General features: G+C 33.9%; 1 protein-coding gene across 4 annotated transcripts; it reads right to left on the minus strand.

The window, feature by feature from the left end:
* Window positions 1–741: 741 nt before the first annotated feature.
* On the minus strand, window positions 742–26,076 carry LOC130798593 (stromal processing peptidase, chloroplastic). 4 transcript variants are annotated; one of them, XM_057661651.1, is made up of 26 exons: window positions 25,924–26,076; window positions 25,564–25,831; window positions 24,146–24,356; window positions 22,569–22,810; window positions 21,524–21,722; window positions 20,744–20,791; window positions 20,521–20,628; window positions 20,203–20,391; window positions 19,811–20,110; window positions 16,599–16,700; window positions 15,733–15,867; window positions 15,406–15,630; window positions 10,135–10,338; window positions 9,871–10,041; window positions 8,788–8,937; window positions 8,216–8,353; window positions 7,272–7,499; window positions 7,042–7,188; window positions 5,954–6,071; window positions 5,311–5,443; window positions 3,945–4,065; window positions 3,784–3,864; window positions 2,909–3,010; window positions 2,650–2,800; window positions 1,960–2,110; window positions 742–1,203 (listed from the first exon to the last, which is right to left on the minus strand). In XM_057661651.1, exons 2-25 carry the CDS (start codon window positions 25,758–25,760, stop codon window positions 2,010–2,012), a joined length of 3,801 nt encoding a protein of 1,266 aa, XP_057517634.1. In that variant the 5' UTR covers window positions 25,761–25,831; window positions 25,924–26,076; the 3' UTR covers window positions 742–1,203; window positions 1,960–2,009. The 4 variants fall into 4 exon arrangements, with proteins under 4 accessions (XP_057517634.1, XP_057517633.1, XP_057517631.1 ...); XM_057661650.1 differs by having other exon boundaries at window positions 742–1,215; XM_057661648.1 differs by having other exon boundaries at window positions 24,146–24,389.
* Window positions 26,077–27,997: the final 1,921 nt, after the last annotated feature.

Here is a 27,997-nt window from a genome sequence, read left to right on the forward strand (position 1 = left end):
CGTAGATGTAATCTCTAAGTATTATGTAACAAATAAATTAAAGAAAACGAGCATATTAAATTAGTCATAATTAAGCATTATGGAACAAGAAGTTTATAATTAACTAGTGTTATCTTTTTAATTTTATAGGGGCTGTCGTTAAGATATCTAGGCTTATGGCCTGTGGATTTAAATTCATTTATTTTCTATCATTCCAAAAATCTTTCTATTTGGGAGTCTTTCTAAAGTAGAATTTTTTGGCCATATTCTCCTTTATGTATATGGGTTGTAGTTTCATTACTCCTCAGACTTTGATCATAATTCTTATGAGCAAAATGCACCGAATACGATGATAATGATACAAATTGAAAAACATGTACAGTATTTTTAATTATAAGAAATCAAATTGTGCTATATAGATAAGGTAAATCTACAATAATAAAATAGATTTACTTCATATAATAGGATAAGTGTTTTTGTTGGTTAAAATTAGGTGAATTTGAACTACTGAGTGAGCTATAGTCGAATCAATTACTTATGCATGCATTTTCTTTTTGCAAAATTATTTTGAAGTTTGTAGCCATTGACTTATCCGAAGTTAACCATGGGTTACGCTAGTTGACTGCATTCAAAATTGTTTAGAAGGTTTAAGGGATAATATAATCTGAGCAATCCCAGTTATACTATCATAAGATAGCTTTTGTACTCTAATCTCAAGTCTGCATGTGAAATATGATGTGCTGGAAAATAATTGATTCCCTGTTTCAGAAAAGATAAAGGTCAAAAAAGAATCTATATGATTTTACATTGGAAAAATCAAGGAAAAGAATTTTAGTTACAATTACTCATTTGACCCATTTCCTGAAGGCTAGAAGTACAAGTGTACAACAGAAAGAAAAATCACAACTTTGAGAATGAATACTGAAATAGGAGTAACAAACATTACAAGACTATACTATGAACTATTGTATATTCAAATGAATGAAAAAGCCTATAACGTGAACCCTATAAACTTGGACTTCACTTAATTTTCTGTAGAACTAATGGTGCAGTTTTTTGCTGTTTTGAGGGATGTTAACATGGAGCCATATTCCAAAATCCAAACAATATTGACCTGACTTCCACATAAAGAAGAATGATTTCCATTCAAGTCTCGAGTAAAAGTATTGGTCTTCTGATATCAACAGTTGCACTGTTACTGGCTCGAAAGCATAGCCTTGTTACCTGACATAGACACTAGAGACTAAGACATAAGCATTTTATAGTTTGGCTGCTTAAAATGAGATTATAAGGTCAAACCAGAACAGCAAGGGTTTTTGAATAAGTTTCCGTAAGAGACAACCACAGGGTCAAACGAGAACCACCAGTTTTTTTTAAAGAAGTTTCCGTAGAAGAGTTGAGCACAGGGTCAAAGTTCAAACAAGAAATGCCAGCATCAATAGAGAGAACTATAGATGATTAGATATCCTCAAGTTCCACAGGGGAAAGCTCATTCCTTAAGCGATAAGACTACTCTATAAGGTGTGAATTGTGAAGAGTCCAATTAATCAATAAACCCCCCATAGATGGGACAAGTCCCACAACTTGCAATGGGCTAAAACATCAAAAATGTCAAATTTATAAGCAAAAGTCTGTTACAAGTTATTACAATTTCTAATGAGGTCGTGCTTGTTTTGATCTTCTTTGATAAGAGATAATCATGAATTGATGGAGAAAGAAGAATGGAGGAATCCGTCCCCTCATTTTGGAGGTAAATATATACCCTAGTGGGTTGAAGGAAAAATATTTTCCTCCTCCTTCCGCAAAATATGTTGATAATCTCCTTTTTTTCATCCTCCTCGTACTAATGTGTACCTTTCCTTCATCTTCCTTCTCAGATCACGTCTACTTACATTTATTGTCATAATTTGACTTTTATTCCCCTTAAATATTTACTCCAATACAAGCATGACATGAGTATGAATAATGCCAGATAAGTACCTTGTTTAGGCAAAAACCTTTGCTCAGATCTGTTACTCACATAACAATTTTCATGTAGTTGGTCGTGTCATTGTCGATAGTCCACGCCCGGCAGGCAAGCCTCCTTGATGCATTCCGAATGAGTCTTGATCGTCCAACAAGGAATCAGCATCTACAAATCAGACAGTTGTCTCAGAGTTGCTATAACACCACTAAACATACTGAGATTGAACCATGCATGTACGCAATTTTCGAACATAAAGTAACTATTAACAATACTATATTCCGTCAAAAAACAAGTCATTTACAGAGTATGTTAGTCGTACTAATTGTGTTATGCTTAACTAATTAAAATAAGTTATGTGGACAAGTAATGCTAGCTAAGCACTTGGGAGTTCTTTTTGACATCAACAATTATAACTAAACTTAATGGAAAATGAAAAATAGATCTTAACATCAAAGTATAAGGCCGTTGGCACTGTTCAATAAGTTTTATAAGATCTTAACTTCAACACCTTTAAAAATCATGGTCCATTTTTAAAAAAATTATCATGGTTAAACCAATCGACAGAAATTTAGTTTTATAAGAACTTGCAAATAGATCCCCCTTCCCCTAGTTCTTCATATTTATAAATACAAAACTTATAACTAGATCCCTTCCCCTTGTTCTTCATATTTATAAATACAAAACTTATAACTAGATCTTGTCACCTGAAATTTCTTCCTCAGCCTGCGCTCCAGCAATACCAATGCAGGAATACAGGGAATTTTCATCCACCCTCAGTTGTTCATATGCAACATATACATCCTCTATAGTGGCAGCTTCATAAAGGAAGGTCAGGTCTTTTATGCATGACAAATCCTGAAAGTACGTCAAATGGGAGAGGAAAAAAAGAGACCACATCAGATCTGAAGGAAACAAATTGCTTCACAGATTAGAGGAAAATGATAGTTGAAAGGCGACTTTTACCTTCCTTGGTATAGAATCCGCTTGCAAATGAGCCAACAACCCAAGCCAGTAAGCGTTTGACTTGATTTCAGCTTCATGTTTCATTAGCAAGGTCCTCTTTGCCTGTATATTATAATATTTTACTAATTAATTTGGACAGAAATTATTGTAAAAGTCAACAGCAGAAATTAAAATAAAAACAAAAGCTAAAAGCAAATTTATACTTCTATAGGACAAAATAATGTAATGTATATATATGAATACATCACACCACACAAGGCAATAAAGAAAACAACAAATAGGACTCACGAACGACTTCTCAAGTACTAGATAATTTGAAAAGCTGTATGAAACTCATCACATACAGAGTCAATCACATGTCGTACAAGACCACAAATCCTTTTATGCATAGACTAACCAAGTAATAAGCAATGATAATCATCTGGATGATAGAAAATTAAAGCCAACTCCCCTTAACTATTGCTTTATTGCATCATTACAGAAACTATATCAGAAAGGGTATACAACAACATTACAATAATCTAATCCCATCCAGGCAAATTTAGGGGGATGGGATAAGCAAGCTTACCCTTGTAATAACCTTATCCTTCTATATCGGAAAGGGTTCATGTAGCTAAAATATTAAGAAATACACAAAAAGACTGATTTTCCCAGTCATATGAACATATCGAAATCAACAACTAAGACATGGTTCACATGCGGACAAAAACCTGTGTGCTTTTGAGATTAATTTTCTCCTCACCACTTTGTAAGTCTTCTTTATTTGACGCATCCCCCAACCAAAATATGGGGGTAGATTATTTGACACATCCCCCAACCAAAATATGGGGGTAGACTATAATTATAAGCTTACAAAGATAGGATAAGACACTTACCCTGTCCAACTCCCTTGGAGCAATTCTGTTGCTGTGCAAGCCCCTGAGCACATTTTTACAAGCATCGACAGCTTTATGTACCTGAAGATATATTCTATCAGCAGAACTCCCAAGCAAAGCCTCTATGAAAGAAGGTTCTAATGTCCGAACAGAGTCCATACCTTTCCAGGAGTTGAAGTCACAGAAATCACATACCACCCAAAATTTAGCCTATCAAATAAGTTCAGCTCGAAAGACACATCGTATGTCAAACCCAAGGAATCCCTAACTGTTGTGAAAAGTCTGAAGAAATAACCAAACACAAATTATCGACAAATCCGATCAAAGCTAAGCACTGAAATATACACGCCTTGCAACCCACCAACAAAAAGACACAGGAAAACAAGGAACCAGTATATGAATTAATGCCCTTACCTTACATAGTGTACACCTAGTCCAAGGTACAAGGGTGTGCAGCAGCAAAACTTGGCCAAATTTTTGGGAGGGGCGAGATTTATTTATAATTTTTTTTTCATAATAATATTTAATCATTAAATCAAAAAAACATAATACACATACATAAGACACTACTAGCATCAACCAAAACAAGTTTATAGATTAGAATATTTGTGTTCGTGAGCAATTCTTGTATGAGACAATCCATACAAAGAGCTCAAATTCAAAAAATAAGTGTACATATCCAAAGTGTCATTTTTAAGTTTTAACATATAAAATGTCATATTAAACATCAAATAATTAAAGCGGATGTATTGAGTATGAAAGCAAATGTTTTAATTAATTTAGTAGGACAATTTAAACCAATTTTGAATTGTCTCATGATGAAACCGATGAGACCGTACTAAATGAGAATTTTATTTATGAAGAAAGCAAATTAATTAAAACTACCAATCATGAACTTCTTCAATTATTAAACTGGTAACCATTAAATTAGAGTAACAATGAAATAGTACTACTATAATGAAATTTATTGTATGCCTACTCAAAGACTTTATACTAGTATATCTAGGCTTCATCATTTGACTGACAGAAAAACCAGCAATTTCTAAAAACAAGTTATGAAGTATTTAAAAAATCTGGCCAAACTCAGGGGGCAAAGCCCCTACCCGCCACACTTATCTTCCGCCATTGAGGGTGTGAAGAACAACATCTAATACCAAAACTAATTCAACAGAAATCTTCAACAAAAAAATTCAAGTGTACCCTATCCAGATATCATAAGCATAAATTCAGAAAAAACATCATGTAATAAACTAGCTATAACAGAAGTACTATGGGATATACAATTTAGTCAGAGGCCGAAACAACTACACATTCATCATAAGCAAACTTCACAATTACTGGACAAAGAATATAGGCCAAGTAAATCAATTTAGAAGATTATCGCCAAAGCATGTGGACTCGGTTAAAAATAGCCAATTCTATGTGTGCGACCAAAGACGTGCATAAACACATACATAATGTGTATGTGCGCGCGAGTGCGTTTGTTGCAATCTCAAAGAATATCTAATAAGCTATCCAATAAATTACCTGGAATTTATAACCTCTGCTAATAAACCCATTGTGATCCCAAAGAACAGTGGATGGCTCCGAATTTTACTCTGCAGCTTCTTTACATCATTGGAGCTCTCAGATGGCGAAGTCTCAGAATTTAATAGCTCACCTATCAGAAACTCACAAGAATAGTAAGAGACATTCTTTTGCAATACGACATAATAAAATCTATCAAAAGAAAGGATTTTAATTCATCAACACAGCAAGCTACAAATTTGTTAGCTTCCAAATAAAATTTACAAGTGTATTCAAACTAAGATTCACTTAATTCTGTTTCTGGCTCTAGACATTGAAAGGAGAACAGGGCCAAAGATAAAATGTGGAGTGAACAAGTTCAAGCTCCTTTACAGCAACTCACAAGATAGAAACCATATAAATGCTATGCACATTTCCATGTGGAGTCCTAAATGTACTATTATTTTTCCCTTTTAGGGAAATGGACAGAATAGTATCAGCAGTATATTTAATAAAAGAACATGAATTCTGAGATGGATAAACAAAGTGGAGTATATTATAAAGCAGCATCCATAAGAGTATCATCTAAAATTTGTGAACACCCAACTGAGTAAAGCAGTAGGCCAGCAATCAAACAAAACCAGCAGTTGTGTAAGGAGCTTACCACTACCATTCTGAACAGACTCAAAAAGATCAACACCATCAGTTGTGATGCCCCATCGATTAGGAGCAGGCCCAGCAATATAGGCACAAGCTCTTTCATCAGTGTCTTTAATGAAAACCTGCAAACATGAAGAAACCAATCCAGTTTCTCAATCAACAAATTTATCATTCAGGATTAGCCGACTAGGGCTAACAAAAAATTCAACAAATTTGGATATCCAAATTAATTATCACAAAAATTGGATATCGGATGGCCAGGTACAGAACAGAATATAATCAAAAATGTTTCAATTCAGAAATCAGGTTCCGATGCACGGTCAAAATTAGTATCTAATTTTTGCAACTTATCAAACTTGTTCACCATTTTGAACTTGCTAGTTCAATAATAAAGGCAACTTAGTAAATACATAAAATTGAAAAAAAATTATTTTTGATCACGTTTAAATGTCTCCAGTTGTACATCATGAGCGCTTAACTAGTAGCCAGAAAATGAATACCTTTATTTTTATGCCTTACTGGTATAGATTCTACCGTAAGTTGCTAACTTATTCCAGGTGACTAGTTTTGAATAGACAGTTTAATATACTTGTAAAAATTCTATACACTTAAATTGTAATTCATTCTTATCAGAATTCATTTACAGTATTATTACTCCTTCCCTTCCTTGCATCTTATACATTCTTCCAAGTTTGACTTTTAGGTATAAGTTTGACAACTTTGACCATTAATATCTCAAAACATAGTAATGACTTTATAGCAGAACTGTCATTGACCGATTTGTGCTTCATGTATTTTCATCAGAGTAAATTTTTTTCTACTGTATACTAAGTCTTGGCATACTAAATCCAAATTATCCTTTTCAATCCAGTCTAAAGTGGTTTCCAATTAAGCCAAATCGGGACTAGATTGTGAATATTAGTATCCCAAAGAATTGGAGGTCTGATCCAGTTTTAATCAGACCAGTCACCAGATATCTAGTCCTGCCACTTTATGAAAAGACCAGTAGTCATGCCAAATTTTGTAACAAAGGAGAAAAAAACTTTGAAACAAACACTCCTTAAGATATTATACGTATTTTAACTATCTTACCTGCTGAAATTGCAAATTCGAAGGTGGGCGAAAAATAATGGCATCATAGACCTTCTTCTCAACATCACGAGAAGCACTGACCGTACCAAGGTAATCAAGAATACAAGATTCAATCTCTTCTTCTGAGAAGTCTCCAATGATACTGACCTGATCATTTAGATTTCCAAAAGACTTATGTTACAGATATTTCAAAAACGATGTATTTAATTATATACAAAAAGAGCATTTACCTCCATGTTATCACCCACAAACTGATTCATTACAGCCTCTTTCACTGATTTTAGCGTTAACTTTTGCAGTGATTCTGGTGTAGGCTCAACAAAGCGTTCATCTCCATTCAACATTGCTAACATGAGCTTGTGTGCAGTCGAACGCTCTAAGCTTTTAGGAATTGAGCGATAATAAGACAAGTATAACTGTCTTGCTCTGTCAAATGCATCTTCCAGCCAGACGCTATGCTGCAAGTCAACAAGAAGCTTAAACGATGATAGAAAATCAAACACATTGCAACACCTAAGAAACAAAATGGCAGCATATTGATTGAGATGTCCGCAGTTTTTAGTCTCACGGTAATGTTATACTGGACTTTTTGTTGTTAAACGCTGATAGCAAAAATTTTACACTTCAGAATTTAAGCTCAATTCACGTACTACCATTCCTAAAAACATAACATTTATAGCAATTAACAAAGAATTACTTAAGAAAATGTTCAACAGGACATAGACCAAAGAGGAGCTTCGTATGCTATAACACATTTGTTCAGCATTATGACGTGGGAGCACTTCTATACAGTGTTGGATCATAAATGCAATAATCATAAGATAGAACAGGTTGCATCCTAAATGATCCTATTGTTCAATCCTACTTTCAGCTCCAAGAAGACTTGGAATAGCTAGTCATAAGACAAAAGGGCAGGACATACCAAGTGATTAACAACAACAGCCTCTTTGAAAGAGACAATACAATTATACACCCAGCACCATGTGAGTGAGGATTCTGCCAACAAGGCCTTGACAGTTCTAGATAAATACAACATTGCTCTAACTAATCTAGACCAGGTCATCCACATTAAAGAAAAAAAAGGTAATAGCTCTCAGCATAGAATAAGCATGCTTCAAACAGGCAGCAAGTCAAATGAATCTGAATTTTCTGAATAGCAAAAGAGCAAAAGTACCTCAAGAACCATGTGTAGTAACTGGAAGGCAGCACGCATTCCATTGTCTCTCAATGTAAAGCGGAATTCCATACAAATAAACTCCTCAGTGGATTCCAGAGAGCAATTTATCAAATGATTCACACAGAAAAGCTCTACCTGCCCGACGAATCATTACCATCAGAGAAACATTTACAAGCTATGAGCAGCAACAGCTACTACATAAGACATCCCTTCATTTAATTGAAAAGCATTAATGAAAATGGTGCAGCAGATACTAGGCATATAACAGAGTCCAAAACAACTTTGTTGCTATTAGTAGTTCAGTGACTAAGAATTTCATTGTAGTGGAGATACAAGTGGCAATTTAGTTAGTGTCCAGCCTTCTATAATACACAACCAAAGTTAATAAGATCTAGTCAGCCCTCAGGGAACATGTACAGCAGCAGTGGCTAATGCCTAACACATTCACTTGCACTGCATAAGCAGATTCAAAAGCCTCAATAAATCATGGTATGAACAGAATTAATCAAAATCCATCAGGTATTCATCTGACTTGCAATCAGTCAAAACACTAAATGAACTCTAACTACCTGCTCTCTGGAAAAGTTTCCAACACGACCACCCTCACTGAGAGTCCGAACGCCAACAACAACAGATCCTTTCTCATGTAAACTTTCCACAGCTCGCCCACCACCAACTATGAGACGCATGACACCACTCTGGCTTTCATGTCTTGAAATCTACAAAAATATAAATGAAGCATGAATAAAATTGCATGAACTAATGCAAACAGCAGTTAGGCAAACAAAGAAAAAGGCAGAGCACTGAAAGCTGAAAGAAATAATTAAAAACCAAAGATATTAAAAGGGAATTACATCATAGAAAATCAATCTTACCAAACAACTCTATTTTCTGGTCCCTAAATTGCTTCTTTTTTCTGTTTTATCTTTCTTCAATTCAATAATTATACTTAGCTATTTCTATTTTTTACCAAAAAAACTTTTTAAAACCTTCAGTTCAAGAAGGAAATACATTTTACAGTTTTTTTGAAGGCGAGGAATTCCTTATAGAACCAAACAAGCTTACAGGATAAAAGCCATTTTCTGACAAGAAAATCGAATTTCCAGGTGTTAAACTATCTATTCTAGCCATTTTACCCACCTTATGCAGTATACTTGGGTGGGCTGTTGGGGGGAAAAGGAGTCAGACAGCACTACAGCAGGAATGTTGACTTTTTTAAAGAAATAGGCGGAAAGTGCTACAGTGCTACTTCACAAACTTGTCTTGTAAAGTGTATTCTCAGACCAAAATTATATTGAGGTCAGTAGTTGATGAGGAAACCTCGTACAAGCAGCATATAAAAACAGCCATTCTAGTTGAAAAGGTTTGCTTTTCTCTAGACTAATACCTATTAATTGGGATGTCGAGCATTTGGGGTAGTTCAGAAGAATACACAAGTACACAACACACGAAGACACTGCGCAAAAGCATTGTCATACAGGAGCCAGATATTGATGACAAGCCAGCATCAAAATCTCCTATGTGATTCTAGACCTTATCAAAAATTTGAATGACCTTCAATAATGGCAATAGACCAAAATGCAAGATAAAATGCATGACAATCCCACAAAATAAAATATAACCAACAAATACACATGAAATGGCTGTCCTACCTTGTAATTTACTGGAATACCATTTGAAAGACGACGCTGGGTGATTCCTGTCTCTTTGTCATAGATTTTAGTGCCATTTTGTTCTGAGTCCAGTGGTGTAAAAGATGGATTGCGCATCAACCTTAATTCTTGTAGTTGAGCTGTGGTTATGAGATCTTTTGGCACCTCAAGCTGGAAAATTTAATACAGAACAATAATGGAATCAAGAAGACAAAAATAAATATAAATTCAAGAAGCATTTGAAAATTCTTTTAAGAACTGCACCTCTGGTTCAGCCTCAATGGGTTCCTTCAATCCTGATATTATAGCTTCAGAAACCTCAATAGGTGATATCTTGAAATCAGTTTCACCAGTTCCATCAATGTGCACTTTTTTGGGAACACAAGCAACAATTGCTGCAGGAGCAGGAGCAGTTGGTTTGCCAAAATCAGCAATAAACTCCAGTACTTCAGCACCAATGGAATTGACCTTTAAGGAATAGCCAATTTTAGTCTATAACAGCTTTTGAAACTTATATACTTCAATATACAAATGCAATATTAAAGGAAAGAATAGTAGACTCAAAGCCATGTAATGACCCAATGTTATCAAAAGTGAAAGTAATAAAATTAACAAGCAGCCTAGGTACCAAATTAATCCCACTCCAAAAGCCCTTCAATTTTGGTAAAGAAAAGTTACACTAGAAAATCACGACCACTTTCCACTCATTATTTCACAGGATGTTGTAAAATATTAAAGATATTTGCATATTCTCATGGAACACAAAACTCACACAAGAACAAAGAGTAGGAAGGATAGATTCAGACAAATTAAGTCGAAAACTCAACTGGACCTTAAGAACAGAGTTCTGCCACCAATATTTTTCTTTCAAGTACAGGATGATTTACAACCAATAAAAACCTTTGATCCCTAAGATTTATTTGACTATAGATGACAGCCCCATTCACATCGAAAAAGGTGTAAAATATACTAGAAATGATCAGTTCATAAAATAATCAGGGTAAGATCCTAACACAAGCCTAAAGTAAAAGCCAAAGCTCAAAAGTCTTGAAGCACTTCAAACCCATATTTAAGGAGATAGATCATAGATGTTCCTCGAGCTCCTTTTATAAGGGTAGGTCCACGAAAACCATTGACAAGAGCATCATAAGCAATATAGCTCATAGCTGAAAGGCATCTGCAGAATCATTTTTATAGGGGTAGGTCTATGAAAACCATTGACAAGACCGAAAGGTGGCATTTATGAATTAAGTATGTGCTAATTCCAAAAAAAAAAAGAAAAAAAGAAAAAAAAAACTGACGATCCACCAAATAGCTATAGCTCATGATAAGGACAATGTCAGAAACTCTTGTACTATCTGGAGGTCAAAGGATAACTATTGAGAATGGTTCCCACAACAGCGACCCACAAAAGAAGCTGATTTGCAAGCCCATTTTAAAAGCTATAAGATATTATTATTTTTAAAGTCGAATGATAGAAAGATGAAATTCAATGTCAAAGTGAAAAGATGCGTGAGGAAGCTGTAGTGAAGCCTGCTTAAAAGGCTACAACCTAGTAACTTACTGCTTCACGATACCTACAACCATAGTTAAGAAATCCCAAAGGACTGAGGTCTGAGCCCAGAGGTTTAAAAGGTTTGCACCAAAAGTTGGCTCCAAGTTACCAGTTGACACAAGTCCTTATGAGTTATGACCTAGACTACAAAGTGTAACTTTAAAACCAGGTATGAAAGACAAACATATCCATCCAAGAGTCTAAAAGAAGCAACCTAGTAGTAGTAGAGGATCCACTTACTTTTCATTTTCTTTTTCTCTCTTCGAATCAAACAACTATTTTAATCTAATTGTTCTAGATTACTAAAAAGGCTTATGCCTGAATAGACCAAAAGCTCAAAAAACGGAAAAAAAAAAAAGGCACAACACACAAAATGCACATCTTGCATATCTCGCTGAGCCAAGACTAGAAGCAATTTTAGAGCCTATCTTCGAGGTGGTGTTTTAAACTAAGATCCAATCCCTTTGCACAAATCACATGTTAGTACCTAATGTCGGGGAAGGGTTCCCTTAGTTCCAAGGTTATCAAAAACAAGATCCTACTTTGAATTGCACTTGGTGTTTCATAGGATTGGATTGTTGGGTTGACTAGTTGAAAATAATATAACATTTTGAGATTAAGAATCCTTAAAGAGCAATTGCCCATTAAAAATGCTAAAAATTATATGGTGGTACATTTGACAATGATACGTTACGTACACATGAATTGAAAAGTCAACCATATAATACTTTACATTAATAAAAGAATGACAAGTAAAGACAACTTGATAATTATTTTATTTACTTGCATTTAGTTAGATAAATATCCATACATTTTTCTTGAAGAAAAAAACAAGTATAAAAGTGAACGATGCTTAAATAAAGCATAAAGCTAGCCATTTGAGGCATCACTCAATTCTAACAATCCTACAAAGCAATTCCAAAATTATGTATGATCTCGAGCAATCCTTAACCAACTCTAAGTGATCTTGAAAATTTATTCAGGATCAGGTCCCAGACTCCGAGTCCAAAATCGGTCCAAGCTAATTTTCGCACATTTAATTGAATTTTCGCTCATTTAATGATAATAATACATAAAGTATCAATTATAATCTAAAATACATCCAATAATATTATACAAACTATAAATGTCCTTAAAATATCAACCAAGTTCTAAAAGTTTCTTCGTAACATAATTTAACATCCAAAATAATGCTACTAATTAATAAAGTAAACTTGTAGACCATTATATATATATATATATATATATATATATATATATATATATATATATATATATATATATATATATATATATATTTAGGATCAAATAAGAAGGATTTTTGTTTAATTTTGTTTTGTTACTATATATACAAAAAAGGATACTATATTATAAAGTAAGAACATTTTAAAAATTTATGTTTTAGTTACTTTTCTCTGTAACATAGTTACTTTTACAATTGTATGTTTTTGGCTCAATCGTAACCATAGATTTTTTTATTTTAGTGAAATCAAGGGTGTGGAGTCCTTCTTACCCTTCTCACTTTCAACACCCTTCTCATTGGATCCCTCCCCTATATATATATATATATATATGGTCAAGTTCCAGTAAGAACCAAGCTTATATGAGAACCGTGAGAATCAATCTCTCCGATAAAAATGTGTTACTTTTTCACAGAAAAGGTGTTACTTTTGGACAAAAAAAATATTGCATTTTTTTTTAAAAAAAATCTTGTACTTTTTAGCAAAAAAGTGTTACTTTCAGAAAAAAAAATATAAATACAAAGTAACACGTTTTTTTCGAAAAGTAATACCTTTTTATATAAAAAGTAACACCTTTTGTGAGTTTTTTTCCAGAAATATTTTCTTAAAGTAACACTTATTTGCCTAAAAGTATCATCTTTTTTTTTCAAAAAAACTAACACTTTTTGGACCAAAAGTAACACCTTTTTAGTAAAAAAGTAATACTTTTTGTCAGGCAGATTGGTTCTCACGATTCTCATATAAGGATGGTTCTCACTTGAACTGTTCATATATATATATATATATATATATATATATATATATATATATATATATATATATATATACATTTTAAAAAATAAAACGGATCTCCTAGATCCAGATTCGTCAATTTAATATGGATCAGAATCCAAACCAGGTCTGATGGGTCCAAAAAATAGGACCTGGATCCGTCACGAAGGCCGGATAATACGGAACGGGTCCAAGATCCATTATCATCCCTAATCCAGAGTGATCCTATACTTCATCGAATCCATGAGCGACTAGGATTGGACATTTGGTCATTGTGAGATCAATAACACGATCCACATTGCAAACCTAGACTCCACTATTTCCTACCAATGTCAAAAACCTACTTTCCATCCCAAATTTCACATGTGGGGTGATCCCTGGACATGAACAAATAAAAGTAGAATAAAAGAATTGGAATTGGAGAATAGACATGACAAAAGCAAGAAAAATCTAAGAAATAGAAAAGTGAAAGAGAAAATTTTTGAAACATTGTTTGAAATATAGTGTTTTAACACACATAACAAAGAAAAATTCTAGACAGCCCTAGAATGAGAGTGTTAATATTATTATAGGCAGCATGATATATAGGCATATGGCAAAGGAAGAAGTATGATTTGTGGTGCACGATTCTCAAACACTTTCAACCCATGGGTTTCAAATAAATTCCCTGTTCTCCTTTCTCCAGAATAGCAAATGAAGATTACATAACTCATCCTATAAGATGTGGATCCTCTACACACACTCTCTGTCGTTCTCTCTCCATCCCAAGTGATGGAGTAGTACACCAACTTCACTCTCAGTCAGCTTATTTTCTTATTATTACACTAATAGCAAAAGAACCTTCATCCCCTATTTAAACTTTTTAAACTGTGTGCCTAATCTTAACTCATAACTGAAGTTTGTTTTATAGAAATGCGAGTATCAATGTTATCAAGAACATGCGAATAAATCAATGAACACGATGCAAATTAGTAAAAACGCAATAATTATAACATTCAGAGGCATAATAAATACAGAATATTATGAAGACTCCGTTCTGACATCTATGATGCAGGGACTTGGCTCCCCTCCCAGCTGTACTGGTGTCCATACAAAATAACCCGGGTGTCAAAAGAAACTACAGGTTTAATGCGGAGGAGAGAAAGCTGACCCTTCAATAACTCAAAGAAACCCCTAGATCTTAAAATCAGGGACCAAATCAAGGAGAAGGAGTCCTATTAGCCACCATCGGCATGAATGGATCTCAATAGTCAGTACCCCAACATTGTGTTGAGAGAACGATAAAGTTTTTATAGAAAGAAGGAAGGAGCCAAAGTGGATGCATTAATGCATTATGTAGAGACTTGGAAGGATGAAGGAAAAGTCAAGACTCAAGATTATATTTCACATCCATAAATTTTTCTTTATCAAAAAAATACAAATTCAAAAAAAAAAATAATTAATACAATATGTTGAGACTTGGAAGGGTGAAGAAAAAGTCAAGATTTAACTTCACATCCAGAATTTTTCTAAAAGATTTGTCTTTCACTAGTACCAGCGTAATTTTTCATAAGATGGCATCTTTCTTATGCCTTTGTTGGTTTTCTAACACAAAAACTATTTTATTTATCTTTTTTTGATAATTCTATTAACTATAATAAAGATATGACTTTACAAATTACAACTACACTTCTCTTAAACAGCTCAGCCCACATTGAAAAATTATTCAGAACTCAGAACCTTCAAAAATGAGTCCCCATGTCCAAATAATTCAAACTTGACAAGTCCAACACTTGGACTAATACCAAGTTGGACACCCATATGCATCATATCTGAGATTAACAGCGCGCTAATGAGTTTTCCCTCAGTTGAAAATTGTTGTTTTAGTCTCATAAATAGGAATCTCCAAAGTCTCACATAACCCTTAGTTTATTTGTATAACATTTAACACAGACCTTTAATCTGAAACTAGAAAAATATGAGAAATACCTCTTCACGAGTAATTGTTCCAGCAACATTGAGCAAACTCTCATGACCTTGTAGCTGGTCCATGACTTTGTGTCCTAATGCGTCACTTTCCATAATAAAATCAAGGTTATCCACAGATGGCACATTGTCAATCATCGCAGCCAAATGTTCACTGTCTTTCAACAAGGCATCCCTATAACGAGCTAATTCACCATTTGTCACACCAAACTCCTTCAGCCTTCTGACCTGCAACCAAAGCAAATAGTATCAACCCACATTTTGATGTTCATTTCAGCAGCGAATAGCAAAGATTGTGGCACAATTTAACTAGTTTAACATCACACAAACCTCTTGAACTGCAACTTTGATAGCATTCTGCCAATTTTTAGGTTCTGCTGTAACTGTAAGAGTGGTTACAGTGCAACCTTCTCTTCCAGAATCACTGTGGTCCAACTCAATTGCAGTGAAAGGGGGGTTTGAACTCTACATATTCAGTAAATATCTGTGATTTAGAGGTACACATGGAGATGTATAAAGGGGGGACAGCTTGTTAAAGCAATGTACTCAAGCTCATGCACAAATATCATCTACAAATATATGGATTTTAAGGACCTTAATGAGATACAATCACATAAAAGGAAGTAAAAGACAGACAAAATACCTAAGTATACACAATGCATAAGCAATAGCTATATCTCTCATTCTCAAACATGAACAAAACAAGTCTTTCTATCATCATCATCATACCCAGTGTATTCCACCTATAGAAGTTGTGATCAGGCTTTGAAGAGGGAAAGAAGACGGCCAACCTTACTCTTAAAAGGAGGTTGCGGCCAATGAGTCCCTCAGCTCGAGAAATGAACTCTTTCTAAATTAGCATTTATTCCATAAGCAAGCAACTTAACTTAAAAAATATGATCATTCTCATAACATGAACAAATGAAGCTTTTTACTTTACAACATTTCCATGAGCAACCAACTTAACCACAAAATATGCTCTATTTGTTGTTCAATTCAAAGTACTATGCAATGATCAAACGGCGTTGTAAATGCACCAACAATTTGCAAAAAAGATCTACATGCCTTTGGCTATTGTATAGCAATGTATAACTTAAAGAAAAAATTAAATGATTTCAAATCTATGTAAGAGAACCACAGGAGTGGAGAAGGCCAAAAGGGGCATCATACAACCAACTAATTGTCAATTAAAGCACCTTGTATCGGGTATTAATCCTGAAATGCAAGGCAGAAAGAACAATCCTCTTCATTAGTACATTCCTTAAGTCTCCATATGTCCGAACTTTATTCACGGGAACCTGCAATAGAGCAATGATGACTGGTGAGCACATGGAAGGAAAAAAGCCATAAATTAGAGGAATAAGGTAAATTTTCCCACTATAGAAAAAACAAGAATAACAAAAGAGTAAGCATTAACCACAACGACTCTACAATGATAGATATAAAAAGCATAAAATTATAATTCATGGACTGTGTCTATATTCACTATCGAAGAAGTTTTTTAGTAATAGATAAAAAAAAAGAAATGCATAGGCAGGGCGTTTTACAAAAACAGTTCAAACCCCCAATGCTATAAAAATTGATCCCACTTTGGCATAGATTGGAGGATTGGATGTAAGCCATCTTACCCTTGTAAAAAAAAGGTTTCTTTGAATTGACATTTAACAGCAAACATTATATGCCTCGAGTTACTAGAAAAACATTATCAAGCCAGAAAAACTTCTCAACAAAAATTTAACACTCAAGCCTATAACATAAAGAATGTGCATCCGTGTTGTTTGAAGAGACATTGTGCCCAACAGAGTGGTAGTTGTGGGGGGGGGGGGGTCAGATGCGAGACAGGTCGAATGCAGGTCATCAAATGCTTTTGCGGGTGCAGGACAAGTCACGGGTGGACAGTCGTGCAGATCATGGGGCGGGTCGCGGGTCAAATATTTTTAAAGCGATTTGACAGGGAGTTATTTATTGTTGTTATTTTACCTAGTTGAATGATGTTATAACATTATAATACTATTGTTTTAACATAATAATCCAATTTTATTATTGTGTCTTTTATTTATAGCATGTTAAAATACTATTATTATAATAACAATCACAAATATAATCAATTTCATGAAACTAAAAACACCATTTTCCATGTATTGAAAAGTACATAGTTAATCAAGTTAAAAAATAGATTAAGTTGCTTAATGTTTGGCTCATTTAAAACGCATTTTTGACCCACTATTGAGCCAATTTAATAAAATCGATGGTCGTCGATTAACAAGGGCAAAGCAGGGCAGGGCCCTAAATTCTTAGGGTACATCCAAAATAATTATTTTATGTACAAGGTTAATTTACTTAAATAAATTGAAATATAATTTACATTTCTTGCTAAGTATTATCAGCCATTAATGCTATTTTATAAAGTACTTACTATCAACAACAAAAAATAAAAGGAGTATTATATCATTTATTAATCCTTATGTTTTTAAGGGCCCTTTCATGTTTCGCACAAGGGCCAAAAAAGGAACGAGACGACCGTGATAAAATCACTTAACGGCCCGCCCATTGATGACTCGCCCCGTTAATGACCCGCTTAATATAGTAAAGCCCGTAACCACCAGTCGTATTGTGTTCTGTAAAAGTGTCAAGTTTATGTCATGTTCATGTCAATTAAATTGTTAACGTATTTAATTGCAAGTCAAATTAATTACAACTTGGGGAAAGCCAAATCTTAGGTCACTTTGAGTCAAAGCCCCATTAAAAGCGTACATCACATATCCACTCAACTCAACCATTGAGTCTTGAGTTGTCTTTTCGGGTCGAGTTGAGTTACCTTTTTCCATAGGGTTTTTAAATAATTTACTTGTAGGGTATTGGGTCTTTATAGGTCGGGCCATATCACAACGAGGTTGACTCGCGTTGGATCATGTCATCTAATGTCTGGTTAAACTCAAATTCTGTCCATACCACATCAAGTCGGTGACTAAGTTTGAACTTGCTAGTGAAATTGCATCTAGAGTCGGCTTTCTCAATATTTATAGGGTTTGGGCTATGCCAATAACATGTTGGGTGCACCTCAAGTTTGATATCCCAAATTTTTGAGTTCATCTCGGGTGTAGGTTTTGGTGGTTCACAAGTTTGAGAATCCAAATTTTTGAATTGATCCGAGTGTAAGTCATTCTCAATCCAAAAAGTCAAATTCGAAACAAAGAAGTCAAGAGCACTCAAAAGTGACTAGTTAGGTTTTGAGTCTTATAATGTAGGCTAAACTAAAGATTGAACCTACGTCATCTTGGTTTACCTCGAGGAATCAAATTAAAGTCGGGTCAACTCAACGGGTTTGTTTAGTAAATGGCTTTTGGGTTAACTTTTTTGGTTGGTTTTTGATTTTTACTTTTAGCTTTAAAATGTTTGGTATATGACTTTTCACCCAGCTTTTTCCTTAAAGACAAAATGAAAACGCTAATTTTGTCCATTTTTTCCATTAGTTTTTAACTTGTTGACCCACTTTTCCTCTTTTATAAATAATTTTATCAAACATCTCCCTAAACGTTTAGCCAGCAAGCTCAAACACCAACAAAAACAGGCCTATTTAAAAAGTAACAACCAACAATCATTTGTCAAACAACACCAAAAACTGTATGAACTGCCTTGAATCCAAGTACAATCATTTGTCAAACAACCCAAAAGACTGCATAAACGCCTTGAATCTAGGTATAATCATTTGTCAAATACCCCAAAGACCGTACGAACGCCTTGAATCCAAGTCGACCAAACTTTTGGATGTCGTCTTTGCCTCTCGGGTGGGAGGCATGTAGGATCGTAATCCACACTAGTTGGGCATGTGGGATAACAACTCAACATTTGATTTCGGTTACATTCATAACAAGATTTCATATTTATTTTAACTTCAATTAAATTGCCTCTTCATCTCTTGAGATGATGAAGATAGGTACTTACATTTATAACAAGATTTTATGATTATATGTTTGTAATGGACTACAGTAAAATAGCTCATCAGATCATCTGTACTTTTAAATTATGTGAACTTGTAGGTGATTTTTCCACTCTAAGGTAAATCACAAACATCTTTGTTATTACAAGGGTACGTACATCCAACCCTTAAACACCCCTCGTGCCACAGATGTGAACAATAGCTCATTCAACTTCACTTTGTGCCCAGAGTGGACCGTGAAAAAAGATGCAACAGTAAAACATTTCTCATTAAGCTGCTACGAATTGGGGGCTAAATAAGTGGAACGGTTAGATAGAATAGCAAGAGGCATTAGTTCAGCAGACTTCTGGAAGAAAAGAGCTTGACCGTTCAAGACACGGAACAAGAAAGCATTAAAAAACCAAAGAAATAACGAACAAACCATTTCAAATTAAACCTAAAAAATTGAGAGCAAAAAGAATTCATTACCTTACAGAACATATTAAACGAAAAATTCTGAAGTAACTCATGCTGAAATATCTGAGGAGGATCAGATGTACGACCACTTCCTGGTAGAGACCAATTATGCTGGACAGGAGGACGCACTGCATGTCTTTCCTTTTTTGAAGTTTTTGATTGCTCAGAACTTGATGCTTTGTCTTGAGAACTACCTCCAAGTCCAACTGGAAGCTTAGGCACTAAAAAACTAGCCATTGCACCAAAGGCATTTGGTGTTGGAGGTGGAGAAGCCTCTGTCTCGTTCTCCAAGCCAGTTTGACTAAATAAAGCCTGCATTTTCATTAAAGCATAACATGAAAGATGAAACCCACGGCTAGACAACAGACAAGCAGGGGGGAGCAATAGAGATATATGCCTCTCACCTCAATTTGGTAAATAGTCTTGGTGATGTCGTCTATATCCCCAACAATATACAAAGTAGAGTTTGCTGGAAAGTACCAGCGCTCATGAAATTTTTTTATTTTATCAACATCCCACTTCTTGATCTGCTCCTCTAATCCTATCGGAAACCTTTTACTCAATTTGTTCTCTGAATGCAAATGTTGTAACAGCTGCAACAAGCCATGAAATGAAAAATTTAACACTTGAAAGTTGTTATTTTCATCAAAAGAAACCACCAGTACAGCAAGCAGATAACATTGACATAGATGAGGTGTAGCCACCCTCAAACCTCCACAAACCTGGCAATCAACACGATACTCTATAGTATTCATCATTTGAAGTTCAGACAATATTGCCCGCCTTTCCTTTTCAACCCTTGACGAGAGAAACTTAGGATGAAAAGCTATCTGCATGGAACACGAAAAAACTACCTTCACTTAATATACTCTTGGTACTCCAATAAGTTGCTAGGAAGTAAAGGAAAATAGGATAATTTCTGTAACGAGCAATGTAAAGTAATACCTCATTTAAAGCATCCAGTACAAAAGGGAGCAAGTCACCATCAGAGTCCTGGAAAATACCACAAATATGTAGTTAGTGAGCGTATAAATGGGCAAATATCTGTTAACCTAAGTTCTTGTCAGAAAATAGAAATTAACATGTAGAATAAAGTCTTCAGTAAATAAAATACATACACACACTCATTCAAAAATGCTCATGCAATTATTAGTAAAAATTAATCACATCACCAAACACCATACAGACTCTTGTTTAATGTAAATTTACTCCCTATATGCTAATTATACTCGAATAGGCTCTTTTTCAGAAGCCCATCAAACTGGTCACATTTTATAGTGTAGGCATACATATTTTATTTTAACAAACCACCAATGCATATGGTTTTGTGGTTCGATCCATATGGTTTTGCGGTTGAATCGGCCATTATTTCAATTACGGAACATTTACAATATGATCGCAATGTGGTAATACAGGCCATACTTTCACTATACACAGTTTATTACACAACCTCAAAAAAAATTCAGAGCTACTGCACAACTCCAATTAACATGATATTTTAGATGACAAAAAAAATTCATGAAACAAATTATGTTTCCTCATTTATGAATATTTTATAACATGTATTCTTGCGAGCATTTACAAGTTCTAAATATTAGTTACTCTTTAAACGAGAGACAGAGGAACTACAGCAGTAAGCAAAGTCTGTTAAATTAGAAATTTGGACCAGTGCTGGAACTGATATACATCATTGACAAACAGAGATTTCTGAAGAAAGCAACAGACCTTCGCACGAGTTGGAGAATGAATATGAAAAACTGTGTGATGAAAATCTGTATAGGCATTAGACCTTGCTCCTGTACCAAGTAACTTCTCACGCTTTTTACTACCAAGAAATGCAACATGTTCTATCATATGTGCAATCCCTTGCTCATCATCCTCCTCATCAATAGACCCAACATGAACCTCCATATGTGCTTCAAACCTAAAAGATAATAAGTGAATGAGTTGCAATCTAACATGGTAAATAGTAGCAATAAAAAAAAGAACGAGAATAATGCAGGATAGCAGTCCCATGACTCAAGTTTGAACTCATTTCATGACCCAAAGTCCAAAACTGTCAGAACTTACACTAGCCTGTCCTTGGCAAGAAGACATAATCCCTTAAACCAGCATCACAATTAGAACAACTGCTATTAAATAATTGGGAAAGAAAATAGGGTAAAGTGGTATGTGTGACTTGTAATACAAATAGGACAGCTGCATCTACAACGCATTTCCAGTCTAGTTCTAGCCAAGCAAAAATTAGCATGGCACCTTTCCATAACATGTACTCTTAAGCTAGATAATTGTTATGCCTAGTGTTACATAGCTTGCTACTCTCTCGGCGAAACGCAAATCAAAAGAAGCGAAAATATAACAATGCTTGTGCTGAGAATATAAGATGGCCGGCAGTCGAAACATCCTCACCATCCTCAAATCAATCTCTAAGATGTATTATTTCTGCTACATGGGACTATTAAAAATGAGGACTTAAGTCAACATTAAGCAAACTCCCCTCCCAAACTCCCCAACCAGATCATTAGAAGGCTATATTAGAACAAGCAAGTACCAAAGTCCTAACCCTTGTAAAACTTCAAAACTTCATAAATAATCAAAAGAAATATTTCAGTAGGTTGCATTCATCGATTTTCGATGAAGCACCCTGAAGACCTGAACTTCATCAATCAAAGAGGTATAGAAAGTGGAACATAATTCAGCAGAGACACATGCAGACTGTAATTAAACACATGAATCATGGGAGGGAAACGGAAAGCTTGTTACACCGTACCTGTTTGGTGGAACTTTGTTGGGCAAAATTATGTAACGCAGTCCATTTTTCAACTGTCCTCTATATAGCTTGGGATGAGAAGGAAGTTCAGCATTTAAAAACTCCTCTACCTCTACTCTTCTTACTTCAGGATCGAAAAAGTCCATTTCAGGTTTCTCTAATGTTCCCTCTGTTGAACTCGTGCTGACTGCATGTGGTTCATCAGGACCAACAGCAGAGCATCTAACATGATTTTGTTTCACCTAAACCATACAAATATTACATGAGATGAAAATTTTTCAAAAAAAAAGAAAGTCACAACATCCTTAAGATACAGTCCCATTCATGCAATTGCATCCATTACTCTTTATCAAGTTGGAACTTTCAGCTCAAGTCTTCTATTCCTCAATCACAAAATATGAGGCAAGGATTCCATGTATCCAATCCTTGTCCTTGGAGAAAGTGTTTGGTTGCATAAAATATAACAGTAGCACAAGCAGGGAGGCTAGATTGCTAACTCTGACCACACAGCATAGAAAAAATCGCAGATGTTGTTTCAATTGTGGTAACAATTAGATGTCACGTAGGGAGGAACCTTGTGGTGTTACGAGTTACAACTAGTTTTAGGGACATCACAAACTAACTTGTTAGCTTGAAAAAACTTCATTTTATAGTATTCAAGTTTTCTAGATCATGTATTTAAACTAAACCTTATAATAGACCTTTTAGAACCTAATACACATTAAAAATAAATATGACGGCTAACATGTTTAGAATAACATCTTGCATCAAAAGTTACATGATGAGGTTTCTTGGAACGATAAGCTCAAAATCTATTATAAAGCAACCATTATTTGGCGTAACAACCTCATTTTATTCCATGCCACACTACGTTATAGTAAGAAAATTGATGAAAATCTGAAAATGTTCACTATACACTCATAAAAAAGCTTCCAGATAATCCAGAAACAGAAGAACTTTCCACTGGAGAAACACAATGCTTACGGCTAATCCTTATAAGATACAGAAAACCTGAAAACTGTACCAAATATGATGTTGATGCATGTCTCAATGAAAAAATAAGAATACATGTTAGGTTGACAGCCTACATGACATATAAACGTTTCATATGCATCTCATTTAAGTGCTCAGAACTCAACAATAGTCCAGAATCCAGAGAGCAAAAACAGTCCCTATATGGATAAAGGTATCTTCTTTTCAATAAAAGAAGCAACTAAGCACTGCAATTAAGAATGAGATTTACGCTTTTGATTGCAATCATTATCAAGACTGAAGTTCAAGCAGCTGCAAAAGAACAGTTGAAACCTACTATTCATATAGAAACCATCATTGGCAATTAATTAACATTTCAATGCCTGCACATTTCTTATTAAAACTAGATGATTAGATCCCCCTCAATAGAGCTGTTTAATTAAGCAACTCCTAATAGCATAGTATGCTGATGATCAGTGCATGACTAGGTATCACCACTGATGTGCAATGTAAAAGAAGATACAAAATGAGATCAAGCATTTAGTAAATTTGATGAAAGGTTTAAGCAATAAATCAACAAAAGTAGTTAAAAGAAGCTTACTTACACATAGAGTGTCAGGCACGTTCTTTGACAATGGAAATGTTGATTTGTCTACAGGAAATCTTGAACCAACATTTTTAATTAATGACCCTCTTCTCCGATGGATGTGGTTGCAGCACAAGTGCCCTTTAGATTGGGATAAAGCTGTCAAGGGAAGCTCATCCATTTGAAGGTAACCTTTCTGCCTCCGGAGATTGTTCCTCATTGTAAGTGATCTAGATGCAATAGTTCGATTAACATTCGACCACCTTTCTCAATTCAATTGCAAAGAAAAGGAAGTACAATATTAGATCCAGAGCAACTAAATGACAAAAACTACACATTACGATGTCAAAAAGCTTGTCATATGAAAAATCCTTTTAGACCTTAATATTGTTTTTTAAATACTTTGTCCACCCAAAAAAACAGTCTATGGGAAAAGCCGTATCCTGTGTAAAATGTTACCAAATGTCAGTCGCAGCAACTAGCAACCTTTGGCTGTAGACAAACATACATCATAGCCCTCGCTTCTTATTTTCAGTACGTTTGTTTTGTTGAATCAAGTTCAGAACTGGATAAACCCTGGTGTGTATTTTTAGCTAAATTCCAACTCTCGTTGCATCAACCCAATATCATTGATCAATGTCAATTAAGTGTCTAATAGAATATTTAACAACAAATGTTCACCACTCAACATCATAAAATCCCCTTCTTTTAGCAACTTTTTCGTACACAGCCATAAGGATAACAAATTTTAAAAAATGAATTTTGCACTTGTACCACATCTTCAGCCTGATATGACAACCCTGACTCCAAAATTTAAATTCCTTCAACCAAATACATTCATCGATTTTTATTAGACCAACCTTAATAATTAATAATACTCTATATAAAATAAGATGCACCATTAGAGTGATATACCGGGTATGATGATGATATAAATTTACTAAACGATCAGGCCAATCTCAGTCTCTCCCCCACCACTAAGAAACTCATACAAACTCCAATGGCAATCATAACCTTTGTTATTGGCTCTCATTTTGTCTCAAGTACTCAGTGTCAGGACCAAAAATATAATATTTTCAAATTTCAATAATCCTGCAAGTTGGACGCTCAGACATATACCCGAGTCTGGGAAAAATATCATAAGACTTAACAAACAACAGTCAATATATCCCAAAATAGTAAATGTAGAATTCTCCAACAAACCAGTAAGTTATTTACTACTCCATGTAATACAACTAATTAATTTAAAACTAACAATATACTAGATCGTAATTTAAAACCTACAATTAATATGCATGGATATTTGGAATGACAATAATACACAACTAAAAATAAGTATTCGGTAAAGTAAACCAATTATAATCTCAATTAATAAGCTCTAAACCTAACCATATAAAAAAATAAAAAAAAAAAGCAATCTGAAATATGCAATAATACCTGCACTTAGGAGTTCGGCGAAGACTTAACCGAGGACAATTAGAGCTAGAATACGAAGAAAAAGACCTATAAAACCCAGAAGTAGCCACAACATTCATCGAACAATTATCATCCCAATTCTTGTTGAATTTTTTACGAATTTGAAGATTTGAAACACCACCAAGTAAAGCAGAAGCTGAAGGTGAAGTCGCCGCCATTGTTAACCTTCAATTACAATCCTCAAACACTCAACTCAACACTATATCATCAAAATCTCCTCCTTTTCCACCTGATAAATCAATCAATCGAACAACAAAGATAATCGTCAACTGAATTACAGTGAAATTTCAGAGGAAAAATAAGAGAGAGAAAGTGAATTACCGGAGGAGAGAAAAAGGATATAATTGTGGTTGGTGTAGGAGAGAAGACGTTCAAAACTGGGACTAGGTTCGAGTAAACTGGTTGGACAAAATTAAATAAACGAAGAAAAAATTGATATTAATAATTTAATATTTCGTTCATCAACGGTGAATCGTTTATCACTTGTGAATAACTCATTTGTTGATTATTTATTAATAATTTAATTTTTAATTTTAGTTTACTATTAGCATAATTTTTATTTTAAAATAATTTAATTTTTGTCCTTAGTTTAATATCAGCATACCATAAGAGCAAAATAAAGGTAAATATTAGTTTATTAAAAAATTAATCCAAATTAGAATTATTCATAGCGAGTAGATAAAAAATTAGATTATTAACAATAATTTTTCCTTAAATAAATAAAAGTAGTACCACCAAATGCATATTTTAATTTTTTTTATATTTACATGTTTTGATATACATTATTTAAAAATAAAAAAATTACTAAAAAAATTAAAAAATTTATGATATCAAATACTTTTATACATTAACACAAATCACTTAAAATTATGTATTTAATTATATTTAGTTATATGCAAAGACTAAATAATAAGATTTAAAATATCATTTTTATGTATAATTATTGTCATTTTCTTTGTCTCTTATAATTTGCAACTCTTTATAAATATTTAAATATCAAAAAGTTGTTGGTAAGCAAGACAACTAATTTATAAAATATCAAAATAAATTTGTGGATGAAAATAAAATAAAAAATATGAAAATCATTGCAAAAAAAGTAGTAAATTAAATGAGATAAATTTAAATTGAAATTAAGTGTAGCAAGTGGCAACTACCGAAAATCATAAAGTAATACTCTTTATGTTTTAATTTGATCGTTACACTTAAAATATAAATCTTCACATTTTTTATCAATATGGAACAAATAAACGGAAATAAAAGGAGTTAAATTTAATTAAAGTTATGTTTGGAAATGATGATTTTATTTGAAAATTTAGAAATAGCCAAAATCTAATGTTTGGCAAATCAAAAATTTTTAAATTTAGATTTAGATCAAATTTCACCTTTGTTTTTAAAGTAGCTAAAATTAAGGATTTGAAAATAACTATCCAAACTTTGTTATTCTCAAATTCTTCATTTATGATTTTATAATTATAATCCATAATTTAAATTAAAATATATATTTCCAAACACTATAAATCCATTTTAAAAAATTGAAAAATGAGTTTTAAGAGTTTGGATTTCTCGTGGTTTTGTTTTGGGGTTTGGGATAATGGTTTGGCGGTTTGGAAATGTAGGTGTAATGCCAAAATATCTTTCCAAAATCAAGTTGGATTGGGTGGCTCAATTTCGTTCTTTTACGCATCAAAATAGAGAAATCTAGAAAATAAAATCTTTTTCACATGTCAAATTGTGGATCTTAATAAGTGTATATTAGGTATTATAAAATTCAAAATATATGAGAAGGATCGAAATCATTATAGAGAAAGGTAAGAGAAGTCGAGCGAGACATAGAAAAACGTAGGAGGAACAAATAAAAAATAATTTGCATAAGCTACACCTTTCTAAAGACAATACCAGGGATATGGAGTAGTTAGAGGCGTCTTATCCACGTCTTAAATTACTGATTATGTTCCACTTACCTATCGTTAAAGTTCCTTGCCTTTTACATATCGTTTTTTCTTTTTTTTCTTTTATCTTTTCTACCTTCTTATTTTAACTTTTTTTTCTTTCCTATGTATTTTATTTATTTTTTGTCTTTTTAATTATTGTTATTGGTCATCGAGTGTTGTAAGTTGCAGGCTGCCGGACAGATTCACTCTCTTTGGGGATTTTTCTTAAGCCGAGAGACTCTTTACCACATTCTCCTTTTATGGGTATGAATTATCGTCTTTCCTCCCTCTTCGGACGATGATGAGATAAAACAGATGATGAGTTACATAAAGCGAAAACCACGCCATCTCAACTACTATTAATATCTTTCCCTTCCACCTCCTTTCCCCACCTCAACAACCACCTATCCACTCGTGGACAACTACCACCCCACCTTAACAGCTACCCATTTTGGTGCTAGGTG

This window comes from Amaranthus tricolor, chromosome 13 (assembly GCF_026212465.1).
Source record: "Amaranthus tricolor cultivar Red isolate AtriRed21 chromosome 13, ASM2621246v1, whole genome shotgun sequence".
Lineage (NCBI taxonomy): Eukaryota > Viridiplantae > Streptophyta > Magnoliopsida > Caryophyllales > Amaranthaceae > Amaranthus > Amaranthus tricolor.

What these genes read in the sequence shown, in the direction of transcription:
- LOC130798593 (XM_057661648.1), bottom strand. Translation starts at nt 25,760, where the DNA reads ATGGCGGCGACTTCACCTTCAGCTTCTGCTTTACTTGGTGGTGTTTCA. An exon ending in CGCCGAACTCCTAAGTGCAG is followed by an intron (nt 24,390 to 25,563) that starts GTATTATTGCAT and finishes GAATTGAGAAAG; the next exon opens with GTGGTCGAATGTTAATCGAA. An exon ending in CGGATTCTATACCAAGGAAG is followed by an intron (nt 2,801 to 2,908) that starts GTAAAAGTCGCC and finishes ACGTACTTTCAG; the next exon opens with GATTTGTCATGCATAAAAGA.